General features: G+C 36.4%; 1 protein-coding gene across 1 annotated transcript; it reads left to right on the top strand.

Annotated features, from left to right (window-relative positions):
- The first annotated feature begins 9,488 nt into the window (after nucleotides 1-9,488).
- LOC122049444 (glycosyl hydrolase 5 family protein-like) lies at nucleotides 9,489-11,462 on the top strand. Its single transcript, XM_042610829.1, has 4 exons — nucleotides 9,489-9,895; nucleotides 9,976-10,223; nucleotides 10,287-10,807; nucleotides 10,883-11,462. Exons 1-4 carry the CDS (start codon nucleotides 9,512-9,514, stop codon nucleotides 11,386-11,388), a joined length of 1,659 nt encoding a protein of 552 aa, XP_042466763.1. The 5' UTR covers nucleotides 9,489-9,511; the 3' UTR covers nucleotides 11,389-11,462.
- The last annotated feature ends 4,126 nt before the right edge of the window (nucleotides 11,463-15,588 follow it).

The following is a 15,588-nucleotide window of genomic DNA, read 5'->3' as shown; positions in this document are numbered from 1 at the left end:
CGGTCAATCCTTTGACCCACTTGGATTTTTCTCCTTGTGCCAAGTATCATGTCAACCTTGATCCATTTGGACTTCCTTCCACCACATGTCCGGTCATCTTTGACCCATCTGAATTTCCTTGTGCCAAGTATCAAGTCAATCCTTTGACCTACTTGGACTTCCCAACACTAGGTGTCCAGTCAACCTTGACCCACCTGGATTTTCTCATATCTGGCTTCACTCACCAGGTATTTCCTTCTGCCTAGCTTCACTCACTAGGACTTTCACCTGGTTTCACTCACCAAGATTTTCTTCTATCTAGTTTCACTCATTAGGGCTTTTACCTAACTTCACTCACTAGGATTTTCAACTGCTTGGCTTCACTCACCAGGACTTTCACCTGACTTCACTCACTAGGATTTTTCCAACTGCCTAAACTCCAGTTAGGACTTTCCCAGTCAAGTATCCAGTCAACCTTGACCTACTTGACTCTTCTTCTTATCAACCTGGTCAAATATTTGACCAGTGGAGAATCACACTAGCAATCTCCCCAACTGGATGATTGCATATGCAATTTTCATATATTGTCAAATATCGAAACTCAAATCAAGACTCAAGCTTGAGCCAACTTAAGCTTAGTCAACCTAGTCAACCTGACCCAGGAGATATTACACCAATAATCTCCTTTTTGATTTTTGACAATACCTTTAAGTTTGACTAATCTCATAGCCTCAACTTCCCTTCATGCCAAAGTATGAATGAGGGTTTCCTTCATTCTCTTCCTTTCCTAGAGGGCAAACTCTCTCTTTAGGTAATGAATGCTAACTTAAACTCTACATTCTCCCCCTTTGGCACACATCAAAAGCTTTCCTCCTAAAGAGTTACTCACATGTTATTCACAACTTCACTCATTGCTCACAACACCACAATGAAGGTCTCATACCCTTCATTATCTTCAATGCTTACTCTTGAGCATTAACCACTTCACAATGCTCATCCTAGAGGATTTATCATTCCAACAATGAATGTCTCATACCCTTCATTGTATCCAATGCTCACCCTTGAGCATTAATCCACTTCATAATGCTTATCCTAGAGCATCTACAACTCAACAATGAAGATATCCACTCTCCATTATTTTTCAATGCTCAATCTTGAGCATTTACTCTAATGAAGGTTAACCATCTTCTATGGTGTTTAAAAAAATTAATTTTTATGTCCTTAAAAAGTGACCCCCCTAAAGATATGCTCCAAACTTCTGTCATTGCACCAACAATGACTTGGAATCCCTAAACCTTTAGGAAACCCAAAAATCATTCATGAAATACACACATAAGTTGATGTGACATCTTATGGTCATGTGGAAGCCTTTCAGCTGACTGGATCTTTGCTAACATGGTTTCATTCTTTATCCACTCCGACAATAGCTCAATAATGACTCTAGATGACTTAACCCCTTTTGGTCAGTTGAGGCTCTCTAGTCTCATTAAGACTACAGACGTGATTGTTCTAATGCGTTTCAATAATAGTTCTGGATGACTTATTGATTGACTTCTGGTCACCTGGAGCTTCTGGTTGCTTAGAATATAGTCAACCTTTGTACATGACCATTTGTACATCTCACCTTCTCTAGTCGCCTAGGTGAATCTCTGATCACTTGGACATGTGGTTGTCCGAACCTTGTCTCAATACCATTTTACGCTGTCTTCCTTCCAACTGCTCGTCTCTTGGATAAACTGAGCCCTTTCGGCTCACTCCCGTGCATCCTTCTTACTCTGTCGGAATACTCTTCCATAGCTCCTCGTACCTTGGATGGACCGAGTCCGTCAGTTCCTTTTCCGTACAATCCTTCTTGCTCACTTACATCTACTACCAATGCTTTTCGTCTCTAATGCGCCTTAGCTATTGGTTACATGTGTGTTCTCCTAAGTCCTTGTACATTTAGAAACACATATTAATTAAACTCAACAATTAACTTAAATTTATTTGATAACATATCAAGATATCACTAAGAGTTTTAATATTCGCTCCCTTTTTAATATTCATCAAACTAATTTTAAATTAGGATAAATCACAATAGAATAAACATATTGTAAATAAGTTAAATAATTCAACTCCTTTGCATTTATGCCTAATTTCCATTTCTCCCCCTTCTAACAAAAAAAAAAAAGGGTTCTAGAAAAAAATCTAAACTTTTTTTTTTATTTTTGAAAATTTGATAAAATATTTTAAAATTAAAGAAAAATATGAAATATTTATAAATTTTAAAATACAATATTTCCTATCATCTAAATTAATTTTATTGAAAAATTATTTTTCATTATTTTTCTAATTTCAATATAATTATTTTTCTAAAAATAATTTTAGAAAAAATTCTATGTGTCCAAAAATTCTGAAATTTTAGCTACGGATAGAAAATATACTTTATTTGCAGAGAAAAATATTTTGTATAAAATTTAAAATTAAATATTCTGAAAACAAAAAATTTTGATTTTGTGCATGCATAACGAGTCAACTATGTGTTCAAAAATATTCTTTTTTATGATTGACTATTCTAAAATATTTGTAAGTGGTTATAACAAATTTAGGCATCCAAAATAAATTCATACTTACTGAATTTATTAAAAAATTTTATAAAATAAAATTTTATGATATTTTTCTAATTTAACTCTTACGATATCTAAATTTATACTTTTGTCCTCCATATCCTAATCCTTATTGGCTATTTTTTTTAATTGACACTAAGTATCCAGCTTACGTCGATTAATCTTGGAGTGATTGACCCGACTCCACAAATGTTTCCCACTGACCACTAAGATAAATCGGAAAGCACTCGCAATGGGCAACCCATCAATCCAGCGTTCTTAGGTCAATTGCCCATTAAAAAAAATTTATTTGTTAATTCATTGAAGTTGAGACTCGATTCTTAGATGTTTGGGAAACTAAGAAGGCGCTCTGCTGTTGCACCATTTCCCTAAGGGCTTGTTGGCTAAAGTTTATTCTTTGATTCAACATTATATTTAGATTATTTAAACAAATGGAAAATTTTTCTAATACTAATTTTTGAGTTTCCATTTATTCCCTTAATTTTGCATTTTCATCCTTAACTTTTTCAAATTCTCCCTTAGAGCATGAATTTTTTAATCTATTTTCTAATTCAATTTTTATCTTTTTTCAATTCTATACATTTAGTCCTTAGTTTGCAAAATGAACTAGAAAGAATTTTAATAGCATCATACAGTTGATCTGAGGGTAGATTATGTTGCTCACTTACCATGTTAGATTCGCAGGTTGAGGCTCCCCCTACACTATTGCTTTATTTGCTTGTGTTTTCTAACTCTTCTTGTTGATGGGTAGCCATCAGTGTAAGACCAGCTATATACTCAGTTTCTGAATCCTCTAAAGATGAAGTGTCTCTCCATGTTGCTTTTAACATTCTTTCCTTGGGCTTCGCCTTATATTTTCCCTTTTCTATGGTATTTTTCTTGAGCTTGTGGCAATTGTCTTTTATGTGACTTTGTTTTTCACAGTTGGAGCACCTTACTTTTTATTTTTTACTTCTTTAATAATTTTGATACTTGTCTTCTATCAAAATTGTTAGCTTTAAAAAATTTATTTATTTTCTTATCAAGTACGCTTGTTCATCTCCATCCATTGAAGACTTTGAATCTAATTCATTCTAATTTTCTTTTATAGCTATGTTATGGTTCATCTTTTCTGTTTATATTATATTTGTACGTCTAGATTCATGTAATTCCATGGTAGAAAATAAATCATTTAAACTACTTACCTCAAGGTTCTTTGAAATGTAGTAGAAGCAACCATTAACATCCACTCTTGTGTCCATGGGAATGAATTTAGTGCATACCTCAACATGTCTCTATTAGACATTGTTTCCTCGAGATTGTTAAGGCCAATGTGGATCTCTTTTATTTTAGCACGTAGTTGAGCCACCTTTTCCCAACCTCTTTTCTAATCAGAGATTGCTAAGTTGGTTTCTCAGTAGATCTCTCTTTGCCAATTTTACTTTTCAGATTCCTTCGTGAAGCTCTAGGAGTTTTTTCCAGAGTTCTTTTGTCGAACTGTACTTACCAATTATATTCAACTCCTACAAGGGTAATACACTTAGAAAATCGTACTCAACCTTACCATTTGCATTGAAATCCTCCCTTCACCCATTTGGTGCTCCTTTAGTTCTTCTCCATTCATGTCCTTGGGCATCTTAAAACCATATTTGATAGGTACTTGGACCCTGATGTGAACTTGCTCAACATTGCTTTTAACTCAACAACTTGGTTTTTTAAGTTACTATTCTCTTACTCAAGTTTTGACTCTTGAGTTGAGGTACCAACCCAAACTGCCCTAGTTGTTAAGTCAAAATTGGTCCTTTTCTTAAGGTCTTTGACATCTCAAGTAAAGACTTAACTTGTGACTTGTACTTAGCTAAGGTTCTAGTTAAGAAGGAAATAGTAAGATAAAGTTTTTCAGTAATTAGATTTGTTAGTTCATCAGCTGACTCGTCTAAGTCATTGATTTAACTTGACATTGAGGCTGAGTTGTAGTCAAACTCGGACTTGAATTTTGATGCCTCCTTGGTTGCCACCAATGCTAGAAGTTGACTTGATCTAAGCCTCACTTAGATTTGAAAGAAGAATCAGATCAGATGCTTTTAGAACTTTTTTCTTCTTCTTCTTGTCAGGTTCCTTCTTTTGGAAGTGGGCAGTCAACTTTGAAGTGCTTATTTCATTTGAAGCACCAAACATTTGTAAGGTCTTTCTTCAAGATGCCCTTCTTTATGAAACTTTGAGAAAATTTCTTATGTTAGATCATCCATTTGACCAGCTGAGTGACTTCTGAAGATAGATCATCTTCATCAATCGATGAATCGAACTCGGTTTCCTCCTGTGATTTGGATCTTGACTTAATTTTTTTACAATCAAAGCTATCTCCTTCTATTTTTGATCAAGATTAATTTGTTTATAGAGTTCAAAATCATAAAAGAATTCATCTAATTTAATAACTGAAAGATACTTAGATACTATGTAAGCATCGACCTTGATTGTCCACAAGGTAGTCCTTTGTAAATGCCTTAAGTGTGTACCTTATCAAGTAGCAATTATTGACTTATTCATTGATAGCATGGATACTATTCAGGATTTCCTTGAAACGACCATGAAGCTACTTACTAACTCACCTTCCATCATTTGGATGTTTTGGAGCTAACTTAGTAGCAAGTCCTTCTTTGCGATTTGTGAGTAAGTTGAACCTTCGTGCAACTCAAATAGCTTTTCCTAGAGTTGTTTGGCGCTACTAAAGGGTCCAAACTTACTCAATTGTTCCTAAGTTAAACCTCACTGTAATGTGGTTGTGGCCCTGACATTGTCTTGAACCTTTCTCTTTGTGTCACTTGTCTAGTTACTTAGGTCAATTTGCTTTCCATCTGTATTTGTAGGTAGTTCAAATCCCACCTTACTTATCATCCAATTCTCTATCTCATTCATGAGATAGTATTCCATCTTTCCTTCTAATAAGCAAAATTGTTGTCATCGAAGAGAAGATAATGGGTTATGCTGAATCTTTCCAGCAAAGACATTTTCTAGATTCTTACAAATCTTAGGTTAGTAGCACAAAAGAAATTGCACACAAAAAAAATATTTAAGTTGTGTTTAAGGTCGGGGTCAAGGTTATGGTTTTGTTTGGGTTTAGTCTTTTTGTAATTAGGGTTTGGATTTGGCTTGAGCTAGGCTCAGATTAAGTTAATTGTTAGTTTATTTGGTTTAATCCGACTCAAGATGCTTAAAATCTTCTTGATCAGAATAACGATCACTTCATAAGACAAAACTAACTTAAGAATCAAAAGTCAAACTAATTTTATTATAATCTCTTGGTCTAACTGGTTTAGAATGAGGTGAGTTAGCTTCAACTAGTTCCACTCAACTAGATGCCGACGATTAGTGGCCGGCTAGAAGAGTGTTGAATAGCTAGGTCACCCCAAATATTTTGCTTCTCTATAAGTCGTTAGTTGCACAAGTGGAAATGCAAATACTAAGACAATGAATCAAATAAGAATACAAACTCTAACACATTTCTTTTTACGTGGTTCAGAGATTGCTTGCTCCTGTTCCACGACTTGTCCTTGAGGTGGACAAACCCTAAATCCTTCAGTGGATTAGTTCCCGGTAATCTCCAGCTAAATGAGCTTCTTCTCGGTGGAGCAAAAACCTCTCACAAAGAAACTCTTCTTCTTTACAAGATTGAGAATTAGGTGTGGGAAGAAGAGTGTAGGCTTTGGAATCTTGGAGGCAAAGACTAGGCATATTTCACTAATATCAGTGGTCTCCTTCAATGCCCAAATCTCCCTATATATAGAGAGGAAAGAGTTGATCACTCATCAACTCATTTCCTACATACCAGTCGATTGGCAAATCCATCAGTTGATTGGTGCTACCGTTGAATGTAGCCAACGGCTACTTCGTAGAAACAGGGATTTTGTCAACAGTCACTAACAGTCACTTACCAGTCGACTAGTCGCTATTGGCTGAGCAAACAGAACATTTCTATTCGCTCCTAGTAGACTGCTGAGTCAACTGGACTAGTTGACTGTCACTTTCATCAGTTGACGACTGGTCCCGATTACACACTCACACTCACACTCATCCTCTCCGGAGTCACCTTGAAGCCGTCTTCCTAGGCCTTCATCCCTTAGATGCACTCGAGCCCGTGGCTCCTCTCCATGCATCTTTCGCTTTGTCTTGAAGTTCGCTTCCCTCGGCTCCACTCCGTTGCTCCTCGTCCGGTGGTCTCTCGGATGCACCATCCTTCATCGATCTCAAGGACCCAAGCCATAGCATGAGCTCCTCATGTGTGTTTTACCAAGTCCTGCATGACTCAAACACATATCAAACTAATATGAAATCTAACTTAAACTCTTTGACATACACATCAAAACCTATGATCTTACCCGATCAAAACTAAGTCGATTGCACCCACACTAGATGCACCATATAGGGTACACCTTACCCATCCTTGACATGCACCTAACCAAGCTTTCCTAACCTACTATTAGCTCAACCTGCTTTGATACCAAATTGTAGGGTCAAACTCGATGTTAGAGGGGAGGGGGTGAATAGCATTACGAATTTTACGAGATAAATAAACTTGAATTTAAAAGCACATAGAATAGCACAACAAAAATAAAAAGGAAAATGACTTGGCACAAATTTGAACAAGTAAACTATGAATACCAATTCTACAAGTAAGACAATGTAAGCATTCGAAATTTAGTTAGATTTTAATTAGACAAAGCGTGCAAGACTTAATTATATTTTGATTAGACAAAACATGCAAGACTTAGTTAGATTTTGATTAGGCAGAGGATGCAAGACTTGAGTAAAGATTGACACACACAATAACTTATAAAAATTGATTCTGTGGAGAAACCTTTAAGAAAAAGAATGTAAATATTATTGTAGCACAAAATATTAAAGCAATTGTACGAAAACAAGAAATGCAAGGCTTACCAGCTTAGTGTTGCCGAACAAAGTTGAGCTCAGAGTCGCAGCATGCCATAAAGAGTATTGAGGAGAACAACACGAGCACAGTAACGAGATTGAGAATGTTTATATGAGACCTTTGCCTGAGCTCCTTTTTATAAATCTCTAGTCAATGCTAACGTCGCAAGTATCTGGTCGACTAGAAACACTCCATTGGCCTGGAAGTTGCTGAAATGGCTGTGAATTATATCCGGTAGATAATGTCATCCACGATTTTCATTCAATTGGACACCTTTCGGTCAACTGGAGTTTGGTTAAATTTCATCTTGACCAACTCACTCATATCGCTGGATCTTGTCACTACCAGTCGCTTAGAAGCTATTTGATCACCTAGAAGCTGCGATTGCCTCTCTCCTTGCTCCAGTCATCTGGTACATCCTGACTCTGTTACTCAGAGTTATCGTCAGCTAGTCATCCAAACTCTCTTTTGATCGCCTGAAACCATAAAAAATTACTTCCCTACATTGGTTACATGTAGTATGCTATAAAATTTAAAATTACTCGCACTTACCTTAACTAGATGTTCAGTTCCTTATCTTGTGTGAGTTGCTAAGATTCAACTCTCAGCTAACTATATTTGGACTTGCTTGTCAAGACTTCAACTCCTGATTCTATTTGGACTTGATTTGTCTAGCTCTTAACTAGGATTTACATGCTTAGTTCCCAACCAAGACTCTTAGTACCTAATTTAGGACTTAGTTTTTGCCTGATTTTCAATCAAGATTTCAGTTGTCTTGTCCCACTAAGACTTTAGTCAATGTCGGGTTCCCAATCTATATCTGTATGCTCAACATCATTTTGTCAACAAAACTAATTTTAACCTTAGTCATACATCACAATTTAGATTCAAAATGATGATTCCAGCACCAATATCCATCACATGGGATATTTAGGCCACCGAGACAGTAGAGTTGCTTGAACAACTGACTCATCTAAGTTATGAAGTGAGCCAGGTGCTTGGGCTGGCGAATGCCCAAGTAGTCGACCCCGTGGTGCTTAGGCTACCAAACACCTTACTTGCTTATTGATGTAGCCAGAATCCACTGCTTAGGTTTGCTATTGTGTCTAGGGAACATTTACCTCTGTATTATGACCCAATCCAATCTCATTGGAACTCCATCTAACATGACTTTCTCTACCCATGGCCACTATCAAAACTATGGCTAGATGCCTCAGGGCAATAGTAGAGCATCTTCTTAATTTCTCAAGTACTTAATGATTGAGTTTCAATTTCAATAAATTAATGGATAAATTTTTCTTAATAGACGGTTGACCTAAGAATATTGATTGATAGAACATTTGCTACGAGCGCTTTTCGATGAAAAACTTTAGTGGAATTGAACCATTCACTCTCAAAGTTAATCGGTGTAAATTAATTAAATATCTGGTATTAACTATTTTTTTTTTAAAAAAAAAACAAAGCTAGATCTAGGACAGTTAATAAACCATCAGTAATATATTATAATTTACTCAATGAACTGTTTGTCTATTCAATTACAATTTGCAGTCAAGATACTGAACAATGAGCAAGATCCATAAGTGTGCATTAGCAAAGCTCATGCATCCCTTTAAGTCTTTGGGCATGTGCTGCTCTTCTTCTTTAATGCAGAGCAAAATCTCATCCTCATTTAAACCTAGATCCATGATAGCTAATAAACCAGTTGTAATATATGTTATAATTTTATAGCAATTAAAGATTCCAGTTCTATTCAATTACAACGTGCAGTCACTCAAAACGAGATCCTGAACATTGTGCAAACGTTATGCCTGAGATCATGAACAAAAAAACAGGAACGTGACGGTTTATAACAATTCATTAACATGATGGCCTTGTCCCCTCCCCCACGGCAGATGTGAAGTAGGAGCAAAGCGACAATCCCACTGATCGATACTTTAAGCACAATGCAGCAACGCAGTATAAATCTCGTACGTCGTCCAGATCAGGAAGAAGCGATAGGTTCTAAATCCAAACAGAAATAATGATGCGCTTCCTTCTCTGCGCATCCTGTTTGATCCTGGTCGGCTGCTCGTCGGCCTTGCCGCTGTCAACGAGCTCCCGGTGGATCGTCGACGAGGCCGGCCGGAGAGTGAAGCTGTCTTGCATCAACTGGGTCTCCCACCTGGAGCCCGCAGTGGCGGAGGGCATGGGGAAGCAGCCACTCGATGCCATTTCTAAGAGGGTGGCCGCCTCGGGCTTCAACTGCGTCAGGCTCACTTGGCCGCTCTTCTTGGTCACCAACGACACCTTGGGCAAGCTCACCGTCCGTCAGTCACTCCAGGCGCTTGGCCTCGCCGAGTCCGTCGCCGCCGTCCAAGTGAACAACCCGGATCTTGTGGATCTCTCCCTCATCCAGGCATTCCAGGTCAGACTTCTCTGTGCACGTACGTGACTTGACGAGGAGCTAGGAAATGGCCATTAACGACCTTCCATCTGCAATATCAGGCAGTGGTGTCCAACCTCGGCGATAACAATATCATGGTGATTCTGGACAATCACATAAGCAAACCTGGGTGGTGTTGCAGCAACTTCGATGGCAATGGCTTCTTCGGTGACAAATACTTCAACCCTGATGTGTGGATCAGTGGGCTGACGAAAATGGCTACTTTGTTCAAGAACTCAACCAACGTGGTCGGCATGAGCCTCAGAAATGAGCTGAGAGGGCCAAGACAGAACGTTGCCGACTGGTACAGGTAACTGCAAAAATTAAAAGGGCATTTTTTTATTTCAATTGTCACAGACTGTACGTGCATCAGGTACATGCAAAATGGTGCCGAGGCAGTGCACTCGGCGAACCCAGATGTTCTTGTCATACTTTCAGGTCTGAGCTTTGACAACGACTTGAGCCATTTAGCAAAGAAGCAAGTCGAGTTGAGCTTCAAGGGAAAGCTGATCTTCGAGGTGCACTGGTACGCCTTCTCGGACGGCCAGGCTTGGGCTAATGGCAACCCGAACCGAGTGTGTGGGTCAGTGGCGGCGAGTGTGATGCGAAGAGCCGGCTTCTTGCTCGAGCAAGGGTGGCCATTGTTCCTGAGTGAGTTTGGTCTGGACCAAAGAGGCACGAATACAAACGACAACCGATACCTCGGCTGCATGATGAGCGTTGCAGCTGAGCTCGACTTGGACTGGGCGTTTTGGACCTTACAAGGAAGCTACTACATCAGGCAGGGTGTCCTTGGCCTAGATGAGACTTATGGGATGCTGGCCTGGGACTGGTGCAGGACCAGGAACACATACATGTTGGAAAGAATCCAAGCGATTCAATCTCCCTTCCGAGGTATGCATGTAGGAATGAATATATACATATACACCAAATGCATGATCTTTACCTTCAAAAAACTGGCTGGTGCAGGGCCAGGTCTCTCAGACGTTTCTCCATATACCATACTCTTCCATCCGGCAACAGGGCTCTGTGTTCTGAGAAAATCCACTCTGTTTCAGCCACTTGAGTTAGGGCCATGCACAGAGTCAGAAGCTTGGAGCTACACGGAGCAGCAGACCCTGGCCTTGAAGGATAAACTCCTATGTCTCAAGGCTGATGGCATTGGGAAGCCAGCCACACTCGGAATCATATGCAGCGACTCGCAGTCGAAATGGGAGTTCGTATCAGACTCGAAGATGCACATTTCATCCAAGAAGGTGAGTGAGAATACGAGCCTGTGCTTGGATGTCGAGCCTGAGAGCAACAGGATTGTCACGAATCCTTGCAAATGCTTGAGCCAAGAGGACAAGTGCGACCCTGAGAGCCAGTGGTTCAAGATGATCGAAAGCACGAGGAAGAGCGCAAGCAAGAGCTCACTGCAGCAATTGCCTTCTCCACTTGGCGTGTGGGGACTCTTTGAACATCTATTTTTTTGATGTTTTTGAATTACTCTAATTCTAATGAAATTGTTGTTAATTAGTTGACCTTTATTGCAGAAATATATCTTAAATTAACTGGATCCATCATCTTTATTCGAATCGACTCAACTGGTAACTTCACAATTGTGTCTTTAGAAAATCGGGTCTTTAGTTGATTCAATCAACTAGCAGTCGACTCACTTGGATAACCTTGTGACATTTTCACCATTAATACAATTTCGGTTGATTCCAAACGCTCTCAGTCTAGTCAAATCCTTTATCCACAGATCTTATATTGTGAAGATAAAGCCTTACTACCATTATGGTTGATTGAAACAACTTTTGTTCCATGGAATTTTCATCCAATCGACTCAAGTTAGAAAAGAATAATTTTGTCGTGAGCAGCATGCCAAAAGTCAACCGTATATTTGATTCAATTATTCACTTGACTATGAAACACATAAGGTCTTAGGATCAAAATTCAGTGTGATCGAGCATAATCTCCTCTATATCTTGATCATTTGCACTAATGGTTAGTAGTCACCCGTGATTTACCTCCTCCGTGTTGACCTAAGGATGGGTTGGTGGGGGCGCTGGGGGCAAGAGAATCGCCTTTTTGCCACTATGATAGATAGAATATGTCCCCTCGGAGGGGTCTAGTGGTTAGCGCATGAGGTGTTGCTACAATGAGGTCTGGGGTTCGAATCTAGGCAAAGCCGAGGTAAATACCTTCCTTATGTGCTAATCACTATTCCAAAGGCTAGTAGCCCCGTCCGTGATTTACCTCCTCCATATTGACCTTGGGATGAGTTGGCGGGGGCGCTGAGGGCGAGCGTATTCGCTTTTTGCCACAACTATGATAAATAGAATACGCCCCTTAGCTATATTGCGATGGAAAAATGCTCTTAGATAATAAGAGTTTAAATTTTACTTAGCGCACGATCCTATTTGGAATCTGAATCAGATAAAGGTAGATAGAAATCGCGTTAACGTTGATGGAGAGGTGATTTTGACGCACCCTGTGTATGCCTGTCGGAAAGGTAAACCCCCACATGGAACCTCATAAAGTTGTAGTAGAAAACTAGTGGTACTCAGACTCTGCACACACTCAGATAAACACACGGAGCGTTAGAAATCAGAAACTAGGAAAAAAGTCCTCGGCGCAGACCCTCGGACACTTAAGTCAAGTCCTTTTTTCCTGGAAGAACAGTGTACGATGGAAAAAAGAACTGTTGAAAATGAGTGCATATATGTGTGCGTACCTGGCTAAGGAAGATGACCTTTCTTTTTATATGACCCTGCATACCTTTAGTAGTGTCCGAAACCACTTAATTAAGGGGATTTATTAGATTAAATTATCATTTAATTAGAAATTAGATTTATTTAATTAAGGAGATTTATTGGATTATTTGTAATTTAATTAGATTTTAAAGTTATTTAATTAAGGATATTTATTTGATTAATTATAATTTAATTAGAATTCATTTTAATTAAGAATTTATAAATTTAAATAGATGAATTTAGTTAGGATTAATTAAGTTAACCTATAATTATGGAATTTAGATGAATCAAATTAAGAAAATAATAGGATATATTATATATAATATAAAATATATAATTAAACAAGAATAAAAAAATACAAGACTAATATTTTATGTAACATGTAATGTATATAGAAAGGAAGTATAAATAATATATATAATATAAACTCGATTATATATATATATATATATATATGGAAGTATATAATTTAATTCAATATCAAATTAATAACTAGTTATTAAGAAACTATAATATGAATTAAATATATTCTCATAATATATATATATATATATCGATTATGATATACTGCGTGACTGTGCGCGTCACGTAGTATATCAGATTTCTTTATTTTTTTATTTTTTAAATTTTGAATTAAAAAATAATTAAAAAATATTTTTTAAGATTTTATTTGTAGGGTTCAGACTTCCTAATTGAGTTATAATTTTTTAGTTAATTTTCTTTTTAAGATTTTATCTTAGGGTTCAGGCTTTCCAATTGGATTATAGTATTTAGTTAAAAGAAAAATTAAAAATAAAATAAATTTAAGTATTTACAGAGTATTATAATGTGTTAAGGGGATATCTTAACGTATTAGGGATTTATATAAAGAAATATTTTTTTTAAAAAAAATCAAAATTTCTTTGCTTTTTTTAATTTTGAATTAAAAAAATAATTAAATTTTTTTAAAAGATTTTATTTTTAGGATTCAGATTTCTTAATTGGGTTATAATTTTTAAATTAATTTTCTTTTTTAAGATTTTACCTCTAGGTTCAAGCTTCCCAATTGAGTTATAGTGTTTAGTTAAAAGAAAAATTAAAAATGAAATAAATTTAAGTATTTACGGAGTATTATAATGTGCTTAGGGGATATATTTATGTATTAATATTTTATATAAGAAAATGTTGAATTTTTTAAATTTAAAATGTTAAAAAATAATAATTAAAAAAAAGAATGTTGCTATGTTGCGTGATGCGCACTGCAGCACTGCGTAACATATCACAACTCATATATATATATATGAACGTAGTATATGAAAATATATAATTTGATTCAATATCAAATTAATGACTTAGAGGGTGTTTGGCTAAACTTATTAAAAATAGCTTATAAGTTGTTTTAGGAGCTTATAAGTTGTTAGATCTTATTTTAAAAATAAGTTGTTAAAGTGTTTGGGTGAACTTATTACAATCAACTTAAAGATATTGATGTGTTTGGTATTAGAAGATATTTTTATTAATAAAATTACCAAAAAGGGTATAATACTATTAATAGAGGATTTTGAGATTTTTATTAATAGAGGGTTTTGGATGAATTTTTGCACCGGGGGAGAGAAAATTGGAAAGAGGTATTGGCCGAGAAGATGACACAGCGTTGGAAGAAAAGTCGGCGGGGATAAAAAAAATATTAGACTTATAAAAATTTATGGAGGATAAATACTTAAGGCATGTTCCCTAACTTGTAATGCTTTAGTTGGTTTCTATGGTTTGTGACTTCGGGTAACATGGGTTGAGGTATGATGCTCTAGTTTAAGTTCTCTTCTTATGTTTTTAAAGGTTTGTATAAATGGAAGATTTCAAATTCTATAGATTTCTATGTTCTTTTTTATTTTAAGAAGTTGATGCCATGGTTTAGGTTCCTTCTTCATCTCGATTTGGAAATTAGAAAATTATTTATGATTCTAATAGATTTTCGGATGTTTATGGAATCCTATGTCCTTTTGGTGTTTTTAAGAAGATGATAGCATGATTTAGGTTCCTTCCTCACCTCTACATGGAAGCTAGAGAATTATTTATATTCCCATTAAATTTAGAACTTGTAGGTTTCGGATTCATAGGGGTAGTCCTAAAATTCTATTTTAGAAGTTATATAGTTATCACGATGTTGCACTACAAGTTGCTTCATGTTTACCCTTAAAAGTTAGAGAAATTTGCATGCTCAATTTATAGAGTAGAATTTCCAAGTTTTAGATTCTTTAAGGCTTGGTTTAAATTATGTTATAGAGGTTTAGTTGTCATGATGATGCACTACAAGTCGCTTCATGTTTTACTATTGGTTTACTCTTAGAAACTAGAGAACTATGCGTGCTCAAATTATGTTATTGGCCTTGCAAGTTTCAGACATGAAAAGAGTAGTTTTCTGGGGTCCATATTCATCATGATGTTGCTCTATGATTTCTTCATGTCTTTCTCATATCATGTTTATTTTAGTTCCTCATGTTCAAGTATGTTTAGGTATCCTAAATGAGTTTCAGTTTTGGTTTGTATGTATGTGTTGAGGAAATGATACTATGTTAGCTTCTTTAGATTTGTAAGGTTTAGATTTTATAGATTCCTATGCTCCTTGGTTATTTGGAAGTCAATACCATGCTAACTCCTAGAACTTGTAACTTTCGAAATTTAGTATGAATGTTTGAGTTACTCGTGCTCCTAACACCATGACAATTTAGTGGACTTTAATAGTTACATCTAGATTTTGGATCTCTAGGTTAGGTAAGTTCATGTTGTTATTCTTTGCTTTTCATTTTGGTAACCTTGAATGCTCATGAAATGAACCCACATACGGTGATGCACCTATTAATAATTGCATTTCATGCTTATGTAGTAATCATGCTTATATATGTATGTGTGAGCGTATGACTATGTAAGGGTTATGTTATTTTTATGTATATACTTATA

The sequence above is a fragment of the Zingiber officinale genome, chromosome 2B (genome assembly GCF_018446385.1).
Source record: "Zingiber officinale cultivar Zhangliang chromosome 2B, Zo_v1.1, whole genome shotgun sequence".
NCBI classification, from domain to species: Eukaryota; Viridiplantae; Streptophyta; class Magnoliopsida; order Zingiberales; family Zingiberaceae; genus Zingiber; species Zingiber officinale.
Note: the sequence above shows the minus strand (reverse complement) of the source record. Positions and strands in the feature narration are given on the sequence as shown.

What these genes read in the sequence shown, in the direction of transcription:
- LOC122049444 (XM_042610829.1), top strand. Translation starts at nt 9,512, where the DNA reads ATGATGCGCTTCCTTCTCTGCGCATCCTGTTTGATCCTGGTCGGCTGC. An exon ending in AACGTTGCCGACTGGTACAG is followed by an intron (nt 10,224 to 10,286) that starts GTAACTGCAAAA and finishes TACGTGCATCAG; the next exon opens with GTACATGCAAAATGGTGCCG. An exon ending in GATTCAATCTCCCTTCCGAG is followed by an intron (nt 10,808 to 10,882) that starts GTATGCATGTAG and finishes TGGCTGGTGCAG; the next exon opens with GGCCAGGTCTCTCAGACGTT.